The 13,533-nt window shown below is 41.3% G+C and overlaps 1 protein-coding gene across 2 annotated transcripts in view; it reads left to right on the top strand.

The window, feature by feature from the left end:
• The window catches only part of ABCG1 (ATP binding cassette subfamily G member 1), a 49,624-nt gene extending 36,589 nt beyond the window's left edge, over positions 1-13,035 (top strand). The window contains exons 5-15 of one of the 2 annotated variants that reach the window (XM_062488172.1): positions 1,074-1,124; positions 3,148-3,293; positions 3,936-4,059; positions 5,123-5,237; positions 5,958-6,106; positions 6,808-6,909; positions 7,981-8,149; positions 8,901-9,001; positions 9,711-9,869; positions 11,376-11,494; positions 12,807-13,035. In XM_062488172.1, coding sequence (XP_062344156.1) covers positions 1,074-1,124; positions 3,148-3,293; positions 3,936-4,059; positions 5,123-5,237; positions 5,958-6,106; positions 6,808-6,909; positions 7,981-8,149; positions 8,901-9,001; positions 9,711-9,869; positions 11,376-11,494; positions 12,807-13,035 — 1,464 coding nt within the window. Of the gene's footprint in view, positions 1-1,073; positions 1,125-3,147; positions 3,294-3,935; positions 4,060-5,122; positions 5,238-5,957; positions 6,125-6,807; positions 6,910-7,980; positions 8,150-8,900; positions 9,002-9,710; positions 9,870-11,375; positions 11,495-12,806 lie in introns of both variants that reach the window. The other variant, XM_062488171.1, reaches the window with a different exon arrangement.
• The last annotated feature ends 498 nt before the right edge of the window (positions 13,036-13,533 follow it).

The following is a 13,533-nucleotide window of genomic DNA, read 5'->3' as shown; positions in this document are numbered from 1 at the left end:
CCCATCTTTCATGTTCTGACTAAAAATTATTTACACTTCAGTGTGATCTCTCTGCCACTTCTACCCTTTTGTGCCTTTTTAAAAATAAAGGCATTTTATAAAATCTCTTTCATTCCTTCATGGGAAAAAACAGGAACAGAGTAAGTCCAAGACGTACAGGTGATGTAAATTCTTCTCATTGTATTGCATCGCATCAGGAAGTTTATGAATTGCCACTTGACCAGTTAGTCTGCATGTGTCTGTAGCTCAGCTTGAGAAATGAGCCACTTTTTCTCAGAAATTGTAATCAAAATAAGGCTTAGGTTGCTCACACTGTGCCAGCTCAATTCACAAATTTTAAGGCCAGAAGAAATCTCTCTAGTTTTTATGTGGCTAATTTTCTGCAAAGGCTCTTTTCTGTGGAGAAGTTTTTTCTTCTCTTTGTTTACTTGAGTGTTTTCATCAGAATCCCACGGGACCACTTTTCCAGAATTGGGCCCAGATTATAGCTGCTGTCTAAAATTAATCAATCAAGGCTCTGACAAAAAAATAATTACTTAACAGATTAATTGCTTTTAATAAAGGTTAATCATGATGTTTTGTGGAGCTGCCTTTCAGGATAGCAGATGACATCTTTCACAAGACTATTTTTTTCTGTGTTCACTTGTTTGCATCCTGGAGAATGGCAGAGTTCAGTTATCCTTACAGTGTGAATGAGGCACAAATAAACTGGGTTTCTAGCACTGCCTGGGAAGTTTTTGGATGTGCAAAATATGTCACTCTCCCATCTTCCTGTAAAGCTCTTTGGCTTGCAGAATGGCCTTTTTTTCTAATGCACTTTTTGTCAGGTGCTTTGCCTAAGTCAAATCAGACTCAATTATTTACTGCACAGAAAAATAAATCCTTGGTGATGGAAAAAGTGATGCTTGTGACTGGAATGACTGGAACATTGTAGTTCAAGTTCAGATTTTCTGACTGGGTTAAAATAATTTCTCTAAGTGGTACCTTGGAGTGTTGTGCCTGAGACATCTGCTCTAAGTGGTGGTTGTGCTTTGGACCAGCTCAAAATAAAATTGTATTGTTTTGCATTCCAGGTATCTGCTCATCTGAAACTTCAAGAGAAAGATGAAGGGAGGAGAGAAATGGTATGTACACTGCCCATCAAACTAGAATTTGGGGGATGCCAAGAAGTGAGCGCTGTAAAGCAGACATTTTTTATCTAATACTGAACTGCACTGGATTTGTAATGACAGAAATAAATCATAACCTCTAGGCTGACAAGTGTCATTGGGAGGGAGTGTTCCCTGCAGGCTACATGAGACTGGAAAATTGTAAAAGATTTACTGAAACAAATTCACAGGTTTTGCAGGATTCCTATTAATGTACCTTAGCACCTTGGATTCTCTTATGTGCATGTCTGGGGGCTCAGGCATCTCATGTGGGGTGAGATAAATCACCCAGCTGGACCTGCACTAGGAACTCTGCTCCTCTAACCCATCCATGTGGAAAAGGACAACTTTTGAAATATGGAAACTGAAATATGAAAACTGTGACAACTTCCTAGGTAGATCAGCTGTTTTTGTGACTGTCCCTTGTCTGTGTTCATTTCCAAACTGGAACAATTGGCATTTCTTCAGACTCCAAAGAATCCTTGAAAATCAGAAAGGGGAACTTACTGCTTATGTTTGGTAAACACTGGTTGGTTTTTTTAATTGGAAAATAAATTTATATAGAAACAGCAGTTAACTTAGTTGTGCTTTGGAAGCCTTAGGTCATTTACACTTTAGTGAAGTTAGGCCAAGCAAGTTAATTCACTTGTTCTCACTGTCGCTGTAATTACAAACAGCTCTTCGAGTAAAAAACTGTGCTCTATTTATTCAACATGTTAGAAGAATTTTCTGGTTAGTGTTACTGGCCTGTGCAGAAGATACTTCATTTTATTGTTGTAAATTGAAGTGTAAATGTTTATCACAGATAAATGTTATGAATTTATACACTTGTGCTAGCAGGATTGCAGACTCTTGTTTAAAGCAGGGACAAGTGAAAACCCTCCAGTGAACCACAGTTTATATTTCTAGTTGTCCTTGCTTGTGCTGCCTGAGTCTTGTTTACCCTTCCTAGAGATGAAAGGAATGAGGTAGATGGGCTTTCTTCTCTGAGAAACAAGGCTTAGTGGGTTTTGTTATTTTTACTCCCTCCTAGTGGGAGAGGCAACTCCTGGAAATCAAAATCAGGATAAGCAAAAGGTCAGGCCCTGGTTGATCTCACCAATTTTCACCATATTCTGGAAAACTCTTCCTGGAAAACTCACTCCGTCCAAGGAGTTGATACTTTGAAAAATGGTGGGCTCTGTTGCCTAAACTTCAGTGAAGTATTAAATGTCTGGGCTGCTTTCTACCTTTGAAGTGGTAGAGTTTCTTGTTTACACAGGCAATGTAGCTCATGGATTCACTCATTTTTGTGTCCATGCTTTTACTGAGGCCAAAGAGCTATTTCCCTTATACAGGGCCACCAGACCAGATCTACAGTCACTGAAACAAAAAAAAAAAAAAAATCATAGTGACAGGGATTGTTCCTTCTTTTGCTCCAAAGACCCTGGGATGAGCTGTGCCCTTGCTGAGGCTGTGCCTTGAGGAAATCCCAAATACCTGAGAGAACCTGTGACAACTGAATTGACTCTGAGTGGAATGAAAACACTTGAAATCAATGGCTGCACTTGAAAGAGGAGACTGTGGAGAACAGATGAGATAAAGCAGGTCACCGCTCTACAGAAACCACTGGTTTTTGTTAGAGAGTCCCTTGTAGAGACAACCCCAGAGTTCTGCTGGAAGAAGCTATTGGTTTCACTCTGTAAGAACCCCTCACATGCTGCATCTTTTGATGTCAGTGCCATATCCATAAATACACAGCTACAGAAGAACCGATTTCCACTCCTTTTTCACCTCTTTACTGAGTGAGGTCATGTAGGACAAACAAGCAGAATTTGGGTCAAAACAGTAAATGGCAGGCTGTTAATGCTGCCTGTAATAAATGCTACATTAGATGGAAAGAGGCTTTAAGTGGGTGATGAAACAAAGTCGTGAGCTGGTTCAGGACCTCCATGGAAATCAGTGAAGAGGCTGGAGGTTTTTTATGTTCTGACAGCATGTAATGTTCTGTTCCCCCCAGGTGAAGGAAATCCTGACAGCCCTTGGTTTGCTGACATGTGCCAACACGAGGACTGGGAGTCTTTCTGGAGGCCAGAGGAAGCGTCTTGCCATTGCTTTGGAGCTGGTGAACAACCCTCCTGTCATGTTCTTCGATGAACCAACCAGGTGCTTCAAGGCCAAGAGTTAAAGATAGACAAATATGGTTTTGCACAGTAGAACAGAGCTTCAGGAAAGTTACTCACCTCAAAATCCTTGGAAAAAGGCTCATTTTGTGTTGCCTGCAAGCACTGAGTAAAGCCAAGAAATAATCTGATTTGGGTTCTTGGTGCCTTGGGTCACTGCTGCAACTGCTGGACTGTGGGGCTGCAGATAATATTTGAAGCAGACACAAATTGCAGGAGGAAGGGAAAGGCAGGGGAAAATATTGTGGCATGGGTTTTGATTTTCAAGCAAAGACAGCTTGAATATAAACATTTTAAGATGTGACTTTTGGTAATGAATGTGATCAGTCTGGGAGAGCTATGAATATGTATCTATTCATTAAAGTAGGGAGCGTTTAAATTTGCAGCCCTAAAATGTAGAGGTCCCTTAAGGCAGCTTTGAGAATATTCTCTCTCATTCTCAGGCATGCTTCCAACTTAATTAAAAGCCTGATGGAGAAATACAAGCATAAGGTTGGCATATGATAAAATGAAACTGCTACAGAGAAAATTTGTAAAAGGATAATAATGGGAGTCCATGTAGCAAATGCATGTGCTAGTTTTAAGTGGTGCCTGTGGATAACAGACTTGTTTGGTTTTTTCCCAGTGGTTTGGATAGTGCATCATGTTTCCAGGTGGTCTCTCTGATGAAGGCTTTGGCCCAGGGTGGCAGGTCCATCATCTGCACTATTCACCAGCCCAGTGCAAAACTCTTTGAGCTCTTTGACCAGGTACTGCTCTCAAACGTGCTTTTCATGTGTAGCAAGGCTACACTCTTTCAAAAAAACATGATTGAGCCATCTAGTTGATGGGTACAAATCATACAAAGAAATTAATTAAGTAACAGCAAAATACACTTTTTGATTATGTTTTTTTCCTTCTTCTCTGCCTGTTTCCTGTATTTACATGTAATGTTTGTGAAGAATCGTGCTGTTAGGTTTGTGAAATCATGATTATTGTACTGGTGATTATCATGTCTTGACCCAGTACTGCTCCTGTGCACAGGTCTGTCACTGAAGTAAATTAGAGCAATATAAAAACAGGAGAGCTGCAGTGTCAATGTTTGCGATGTTGCAAGCTTGTATTGTCATCCTAGATACACAGGTGTAGATGGAGAAGGGTTAATTCACATGAAATAACAATAATCCAATTTAGTATTGAAAATTAATTGAAATAAGTCAGTTGGAGAACTTTTCTCCAAGCTAACAATGGCATGTGGACCATGTGTGTTTAGATTAGATAAAAATGTATTTTAGTCTTGTTAAAAGATTTAGATTGGTCCCGTGAGAGCTGAGAGAAAACCTCCACCACCACAGGTGAACAAACTTTTGCAGACTGCCAGTCTGGCAGGGAGGTTTATTTAAAGTCAACATCGTGGCTAAAAGTGAGAGTGCTTGAGCTGTTTGCTGTTGCTGTGCTGTCCCAGCTCTCCTTCTATTCCTGCATTCACCAGCCCAAAATACCCATCATGTGTGGAAATTAGATGGCTTGGCTCTCCAGCTCCTTGCCTATTTTCAGCATGTGCCAAAGGCTGGAATTAGTGTGTTTCTGTGTTAGTGTGAAGTCCTGCAGGCAGTGTGTGCAGAATTCAAACTCCAGGCATTGAGTTTTCCATGAGTTGTAATTCCAGACAAAGTTAATTTCGAGTGGTGACAGATCTTCCCAAGGTGTTCTTTCCACAGGGACAAGGAGATGCTATTAGGCAACAGGTTCAAATATTTTGATACCTTTTCACATTTTTTCTTATATCTTTTTAGTCTTTTATTTCTTTTCCCTTTTCTTCTTGTTTTCCAGCTCTATGTTCTAAGTCAAGGTCAGTGCATTTACCGTGGGAAGGTAACAAACCTTGTCCCTTACTTGAGAGATTTGGGGTTGAATTGTCCAACCTACCACAACCCAGCAGATTTTGGTAAGGACAGCTTGAATAGTTTATTTAATTTATTTTGTGTTTTATCATTGCCTTTAGGATGAGGGGAGCCATGGTGTGATTTATACTTCTGTACATACATTCTTATGTGCTTTGTCCATATATGAACCAAAATTCAAAATAAAACGAATCAGATTCTTTTTCCTGAGTAATTTGAATGCCATCTAGTGGTGCAGTTTAGTGAATATTTCTTCCCTGTTAGAAGTTCAGGTACAGGAAATGAAAGATAAAGCATATTCTTTAGTGTTTCATAGTAATTAATATTAGTGGATTCTTTAAGTGGCTCCAGTATTCTGCTTGTTTTCTTTTTATCTTGAGCAGTACCACTGTGGTACTGTACAGGTTAGAGCTTTGAGGGATTTTTGGTGTTGTTTCTTAATTAAATAATAAAAAATTCCCCTGGGAATTGCCACAAAAATAGACTTTTGTCATTTTTTGTTACCTGTATTCACTGCCTTTCCTCTGAACTGGTTCATTTAACTTCCAGGATAAAGAGATCTCTCTGAAGATTTTTAGAAAGATGCATTTAAATGTTGTTTGTATAGCTGCGAATTTCCACGTGGCATTTTAAAGACTACTTTAAAAAAAAAAAAAAATCAATCCGGTTTTGTCAGTGCTGCAGCATCAAGTGGATTTAATAACAAGGCTTGGTCAGTAACTGAAACCTTTGCAAAGCAGTGATTTGAGCTTCTGGTTTTGTAGTTATGGAGGTGGCCTCTGGGGAGTACGGGGACCAGAACAGCCGCCTGGTCAGGGCTGTGAGGGACAGGATTTGTGACACGGACTACAAGAGAGACGTGGCTGGGGAGAACGAGCTGAACCCCTTCCTGTGGCACCGGCCCTCTGAAGAGGTACTTGGTGGAAGGAGGGTGTTGAGAATATTTTTTTTTTTTTTTTTTTTTTTTTTTTTTTTTGTTAGGGTCGTGATTAAATGCACTCTTTTTTTTTTGTTCGGACTCAGATGTTTATTAGTTCTTATCTACCTTGCAGCCTCACCAGCTGTGAGTTCTACAGCACTTCAAGCTAACAAGCTAAGAATGGAGCCTCATTTTTTTTAAAATACAAAAATTATTTTTAACTTAATAATTAATTGCTTGCAGTTCGCAGTGTGGATTTTTTTTATTTAATTATACTTAAAGTTATGAAAAAGAAGTTATGAAGAAGATAAAGTTATGAAGAAGATAAAGTTATGAAGAAGAAGGACTAGTTTTTTGTTTTAAAACTTTTGTATTATATGTATTATTATATTTTAAAACTTTTTTTTACTGTGATATAATAGACTTTTATTTAAATTACACGCTTATAATTTTAGTTTTCTTATTTAATTTTGGAAGCTTTTTTCACAACCTCAGGTCAAATGCAGTGTTCTCCTGGGGGTCAGTGTCTGTCAGGACAGAAAGTCTAAAATTCTCAGTGACCAGGAGGCAATTTAAATCCTTGGTCAGTGGAGGAGTCTCTGGGCACACTCAGATGATGTGAGTGGATTTTTGTGAATGAAAACCAAACCAGACACTGCAAAGGAAGGGGTTTATGCTGTGCTGTGTTTCTTCAGGACTCCTCCTCCACAGAAGGCTGCCACAGCTTCTCTGCCAGCTGCCTGACCCAGTTCTGCATCCTCTTCAAAAGAACTTTCCTCACCATCATGAGGGACTCGGTAAGAAAGGCTTTATACAAACTTTTGTAGCCAAAAGGTCTGTTCAGCTGGGTGTGAGGCAGTGCAAGACAACCCAAAGGTCCTGTCCAGCAGCCCATCCATGAATTATCACAGAATTTCAAAGGGAAGAGGCTGATCTTTCAGTCTTGCTGTTGACTCCACCATCTTCATTGTGAACAACAGTTTTCTGCACAGCACTCAGGAGCACCTGGCCTAAAAGCCCAAAGTTTAAATCCCCTCTGTGCTGGCCCTTATACAGTTATTAATCCTAAAAGTGAGTGGGAAGTTGTAGTGCTCTGTCACAAAATTAGCTTTTCTGGAAAATTCAGGATGGTGGAGATAATAATTTCAGTGTGATGTGAAGTTACTACTTAAAGTCTTCATTTTTTGGAAATAGAAAATGGGTAGATGAAGAGTTTTGTTCTCCCTTCCTGCTTTTTATAAGTGCATTTGTCAATAAGGGTTAATTAAGTTAATGAATTAAGATCAGCAGAAACTGGAACTGATTTGTTTTTAATGTATTTTTTTCCTGCTAGACTCTAAAGGCTTGCAGTTGTTCCCAATGTTATTATTTCTTTTGTTCTTCCAAGCCTCTTGTGGGAATACTGTGTTGCAAAGAAAACACAGAAAACTAGTTTATTCCTCATGAAGTTACTTTGGTCTATGCAAGCCTGAAATGCCTTTTCTGCTTCTTTTCTGCTCTGGGGAAATTAATCTTTTAGTCAGAAAGTCTCTTTCCCCTGATGAATAAGAGCTAGTGGCTCCATGATATTGTCAGACAGTGAGGTTTCAGGCTGCAGCATTTACAGTTCCTGTCTGTATTACCTGGAAGAAATTTCCATGGGAAGCTCATAATTTTTCTTACCCAGTAGGAAATTAACATTTCTCATGGCAGGGCATTGGAACTAGATGATCTGTAAGGCCCCTTCCAACTTAAACCATTCAGTGATTTCTATATAGGATTTTTCTGGACATAAGTGTCCCTTTCTTGCAATCCATCTGATTTCAGCCACACTGTCATTGTTCCTGAGCCCAGACTTTCTGATAAACGCCACTCTTTGCTTATCACAGGTCCTGACACACTTGAGGATCACCTCACACATTGGCATTGGGCTGCTCATTGGATTGCTCTACTTGGGCATTGGCAATGAAGCCAAGAAAGTCCTCAGCAACTCGGGATTCCTCTTTTTTTCCATGTTGTTCCTCATGTTTGCTGCGCTGATGCCGACCGTCCTCACCTGTGAGTGCCTGGCACTGTGTCCCAGCACAGGGGAGGGGATTGCAGGAGGGGTGGGAGGGTGTTGGGATGTGTCTGGTGCTGGGTAAGATAGCATTTGACTTGTGATTCTTCTTCTAGGACAAGTGGGGGGTTAAATCTTGCACCCACAGAAGAACTGCTGTGCAAGCAGAAACAGCCTTGGCCGGTGACACTTCTCCCTCCCCAGTTTTACCAGTGTTTTGCAGCACAGAGGGTTCAGTGGTACAGTCCTGGACTGGAATTTCTCCTTATCCCAGTGCATCTCAGCCATGCCCTGTGCTCGTGGTTGGACTTAGGGAGGATGGAATAATTTCTCAGGGGCTTCCAAGTCATGACTCCTGCATAAAATCAGTTTTATTCATGTAGTGTCAGAAGCAAACTCCTGCAGAATGGACTGTTTCATACTTGCTTTGGGAGTGCTGTTACTTTGGATTCCCTGTTGAACCAAAAGGAATAATCAAGTTCTTTAAATTTTGACACCACTTTTAATTGAAAAATCCTCTTTAAGGGAGGTTCAGCTCATTGGAGTAGACTGGTCTGTGGTCTCAACAGTGAGCAGCTCTAGGGGCTGAGCTTTTATATTTCATTACAAATCACTGAAACGTTTCCTGCTTTGTCCCAGTCCCACCTTGGGACTGCAGCAGTTCAGGATTGGATATGGATTGACTGTGTTGTTTTTATGTGAAGCAGTATTGCACCCTGCCAATAACTGAATAATGTGTGTTCCCTGCAGTCCCCCTTGAGATGGGAGTATTTCTCAGAGAACATCTGAACTACTGGTACAGCCTGAAAGCCTATTACCTCGCCAAAACCATGGCTGATGTTCCTTTTCAGGTACATGCTCTACTCTTCCATCAAATAGAACCATTTAAGCTCATGAATGACAAGCCCACTTGCCAAGAAGATTAGTACTGGTATTTTATCCATTGGAGTAATGGGGAAAATGTCAGTATGGGTCTGGTGAACCTTCAAGGATGAATCAGAAGCACCCTGAGAGTGCAGGACTTCACAAAAGCTGAGACCTGACCCAACATTCTTTTAATAGAGGACACAGTCTCAAGCTGCAGCAGGGGAGATACACGTTGGATATTAGGAAAAAGTTTTTCATGGAAAGAGTGATAGATAATTTCACTCTTTGGAGTGAATGGTCTGCTCAGGGAGGTGGTGGAGTCACCATCCCTGGATGTGTTTAATAAAAGACTGGATGTGGCACTTGGTTCCATGGTCCAGTTGAGGTGTTAGGGCAGGGGTTGGACTTGTTCTTGAAGGTCTCTTCTGACCTAGTGATTCTGTGAATTCTGTAATAAATACATGACCAGCTTTGCTTATTTGCAGAAGGGGAATTGTGAAGGGATGGGATTGGAATCTCTTTCCAAATGCCCATGTAGAAAGACATCACATGATGTCAGGAATCACACGCCTGTCACGTCATGGAAAGGCTGAGAGCTGTGGATTCATTAGAACCCCCCACGTTTCTGTCTCACTCAGAGCAGCAGTGAGTGTGTGGCTGTCAGGGGCTAACTCCCAGTGCTTGTCCTTGCAGATCATGTTCCCTGTGGCTTACTGCAGCATCGTGTACTGGATGACTTCCCAGCCCTCCGACGCGCTGCGCTTCGTCCTCTTCGCAGCCCTGGGGACCATGACATCCCTGGTGGCTCAGTCACTGGGCCTGCTCATAGGTGCAGCCTCCACATCCCTCCAGGTACTGATGTATTAGTGTTGTTCTAATGTTTTTTGGGGATTTTTGTTTCATTTTGGTTTGGTTTGGTTTGGGTTTTTTTTGCTTTTTTTGTTGTTGGGTTTTTTTTGTTTATTTGTTTTGTGGGGTTTTTTGTGGTTTTTTTGTTGTTTTTTGTTTTTCTTTTAGTTAGAGTCGGGATTAAAGTACAAGAGATGAAGTTTCATGTTTGGACTTTCTATTTGAAGTATAGTGAGTGCTACAGCATTTTTAGTTAACAAGTTAAAAGCAAGAAAATTGAGTTGTATTTCACTGGTTGCAAGGTCTTTTAAAGCTAAACAGTGCAATTAAAAGCTAACATTTACATTATTTTTACTTTTGACCTAATGATTATATACCTGTGGCTCGCAGTGCGGCACTTTTTATCTAATTAAAAAAGTACCACCTAAAACCAAGAAGAAGGAAGAGCAAGAAGGAAGAAAAAACCTCCACCCCAAAACCTCCATTTTGTTACTATATTCCAAAACTCCAAATTCTAAACGCTTCACCACGTGAAATCACACACTTCTATTCAAATTACAAACCCGTGATTCCAACTCCATCACTCAAATTTGGAAGCCTTCTCCAAATTTGAGCATTCTCAAGTCAAAAGCAGTGATCCCCTGAGGATCAGTGCCTGACAGAACAGAAAGCTCCAAATTCCCAGGCTTCGGGGATCCAACACTGATGGTTTTCTGTGGTCTCACAGGAGCTCTGCTGTGTCCTAACTCTGCTCCCTGGCACGTTGCTGTGTCCCCAGGATGTTTGTTGAGAGGTGACATGTGGAAAGTTTCCTGCTGTAGTAGAACTCTTGATGCTCCCTGCTCACATCAGAGCACAGACACGCCCTGGATGTGAGGCTCTCAAGTTCCTGCTCCACCTGAAGGGGCTGTGCCTGCCCCTGCTGGGGTGGATTGTCACTTGCTGTTCATGCCAGACTGCAGGACTGTTGTGTTTCTGCATCCCTACAAACTGGAAATTTTCCACAGTAGCTCAGGAGAAGATTCTTCCATGCACATCCAAAAAAACCTGTAGAAGGAAGGGTAGGAGAAGGCTTGCCAAACCCCAAATTTCTGGAAAGGGAGGGAGAGTGGCAGCTGTTGGCGTGACTGGAATCTGGCCACGTAACTCCTGGCAGGAGATGTGCTGAGGTGACCATTCCACAGCACAACTGCTCCGTGCTGCTGGTGATAACAGATGATTCTGACCTCAATATGCATTGATGCTGTCAAGATTTCTGCAGCAGAACACTTGATTCCCTCCCTGTGCCACCCTGTGGAGAACAGCATAGCTTTACTGTATGATCTCTGTGCTTCTGCTCTTCCCCTTACAAGAAATCTCACAAGGAAAAAAAAAAAAATCAGCAATTTGCTAGTATTTCAAACAGTGATAATTTGGGAGAGTAGAATTATTCCTAAGAGTAATAGGAAGTTAATTTTTACTTCTTCTCTGTCTTTCTCACAAGAGAAACTCTGTTCCTTCTCTTCACAGGTGGCAACATTTGTGGGCCCAGTTACTGCCATCCCAGTCCTTCTGTTCTCTGGGTTTTTTGTCAGCTTTGATACCATCCCAACATACCTCCAGTGGATGTCCTACATTTCCTATGTCAGGTACTGCTGGGAAGCCTTCACCCTCCCATCTAGAAATGCTGTTTGTTTGCCTTTGCTTGGTTGGTTATTTTAGGTGCAAGAGACTGTTCACAGCATGTTCTTTTAGAGTATAAACATACTCATACATTTGATGTAAGCCACATTATCTCACTGCATTTTAAGTTGGATATGTTGTGAAATAAATAGGAACAGGTTACTGCCCACAAGTCTGTGCCAGTCCCTTTGAATTCAGTGGGATTGCACAGCATGAACATCTTCATGGGCTTTGCAATAGTGGATTTATGAAATAATAGGGACATTGCCAACTGAGAAATTGATGCCAGCACCTCATTTGGGAAGAAAATGCTGTATAATTCACTGCTGTATCCCAGATAGGTTTGTTGGATAAAGGCCTGTTTTTAAGTTTTGCAGTAGAACTTCCACAAGAGGCACGGGATTTGTGTCACCTGTAATTTAAACTGCTGCTTTAAGATCCATAGGCCTTACATGCTGTCTGTGTCTGACACAGCTGTTTTAGGACAGGACAATTCCCACCAGGAAACCTCTGGAGGGATACTTTACACTAGACACTGAAATGTTTATAGCTGAAATTAGGAGAGGGGAATTTTCCCATTCCCCACCCTGCCCAAACTGCACTATTACTGAGAAGTTCCAGGCCAAAAAAATCCTCTTTGTTGCCAAAGATTCCTATCACAGATTCCTATCAAAGATAACGAGGCTGCACCCCCTGAATTAATACTTAGAATTCAAGGTGAGGCTTTAAACCATTGCCTGGCTCGTGTGGGGTCTCCTGAAGCCAGGGGGAGGTTTCATGTGCATGAGATCTATGATGATTTATCTCCTTGCAAAAGCAAATACTGGGAACGTTGTCAGTGAACCCATTTTTAGTGCACATAGGGAAGGGACATTCTAGATTGATGCTGGTTTTAATATATTTCTGGCTTCAAGCTATAATTGTTGCTTGTTTAAAATTAAAAAAAGAAAAAAGAAAAATAATGATGTCACTTTTAAATGGGGGTCTTCTGAATGTGAACTGAAGTTATGCTGCTTTCTGATTTAATATTTTTCTTTTGGAGAAATTGCACTGTGCACTAACTGGGAGCAATTAAAGGCAAAACTCCTGCCCTTATTCCCTCTTATGTAAAATGCCTGTGACATGTGATGTGCCTGATTGCAGCAGGGATGGAACTGTGCCCCAAGACAGATGTGTCACAGCAGTACTGACCTTGCAGCTGAGCTCTCACAGGGATTGTGTTCCACTTCTAACCAGATCATCAGGATTTTCCTTGTAATCCCTCCTTCTTCTTTCCAGATACGGGTTCGAAGGAGTCATCCTCTCCATCTATGGACTGGATCGAGAAGATCTGCATTGTGACAAAGATGACACCTGCCATTTTCAAAAATCAGAGGCCATCCTGAAAGAACTGGATGTAGAAAATGCCAAACTTTACCTGGACTTCATTGTCCTCGGGATTTTCTTCTTCTCTCTGCGCCTGATTGCCTATTTTGTCCTCAGATACAAAATCCGAGCGGAGAGGTAAAGGAAAAGCAGCTAAACCAATGCAGTAGGAGAACTTTAGACATGCAATAGAGGGCACTTGACATTGTCTCACTGTGGCAGGCTGGTCCCCAGTGCCCAGCCAGATGCTGTCCTGACCAAGCCCATGGAGAGCCACAATGGGATAGTGGACATACAGTGTTAAGCCAATCAGTCCAGCTGGGTTGGGTCATGTTTTCATTACACTTTCTAGCTTTAACTAGGAAGAACTAGAAGGGAATTTTTACACCACAGAATATCAATACTGAGGCAGTGTAACTGTAAGAAGAAATCTGGCTGCAGGAGCTTTCCTTATGAAAACCAGTTCTGGGATAAGGTCACCAGGATGCCAGTCCTGGTGGCCAGAATAGTGTTATGTCATCTCTAGTGGACAAGGTAGTGAGATGCAAAATGAGGAATGCAAAGAAAATAGGATTCTCCCATCTTTTTAAATTTCATCTTTGCAGTTTTCTATGTATTATTTTGCAATTCTTTTCCACAG

The sequence above is a fragment of the Cinclus cinclus genome, chromosome 2, assembly GCF_963662255.1.
Source record: "Cinclus cinclus chromosome 2, bCinCin1.1, whole genome shotgun sequence".
In the NCBI taxonomy this organism is placed as follows: domain Eukaryota; kingdom Metazoa; phylum Chordata; class Aves; order Passeriformes; family Cinclidae; genus Cinclus; species Cinclus cinclus.
Note: the sequence above shows the minus strand (reverse complement) of the source record. Positions and strands in the feature narration are given on the sequence as shown.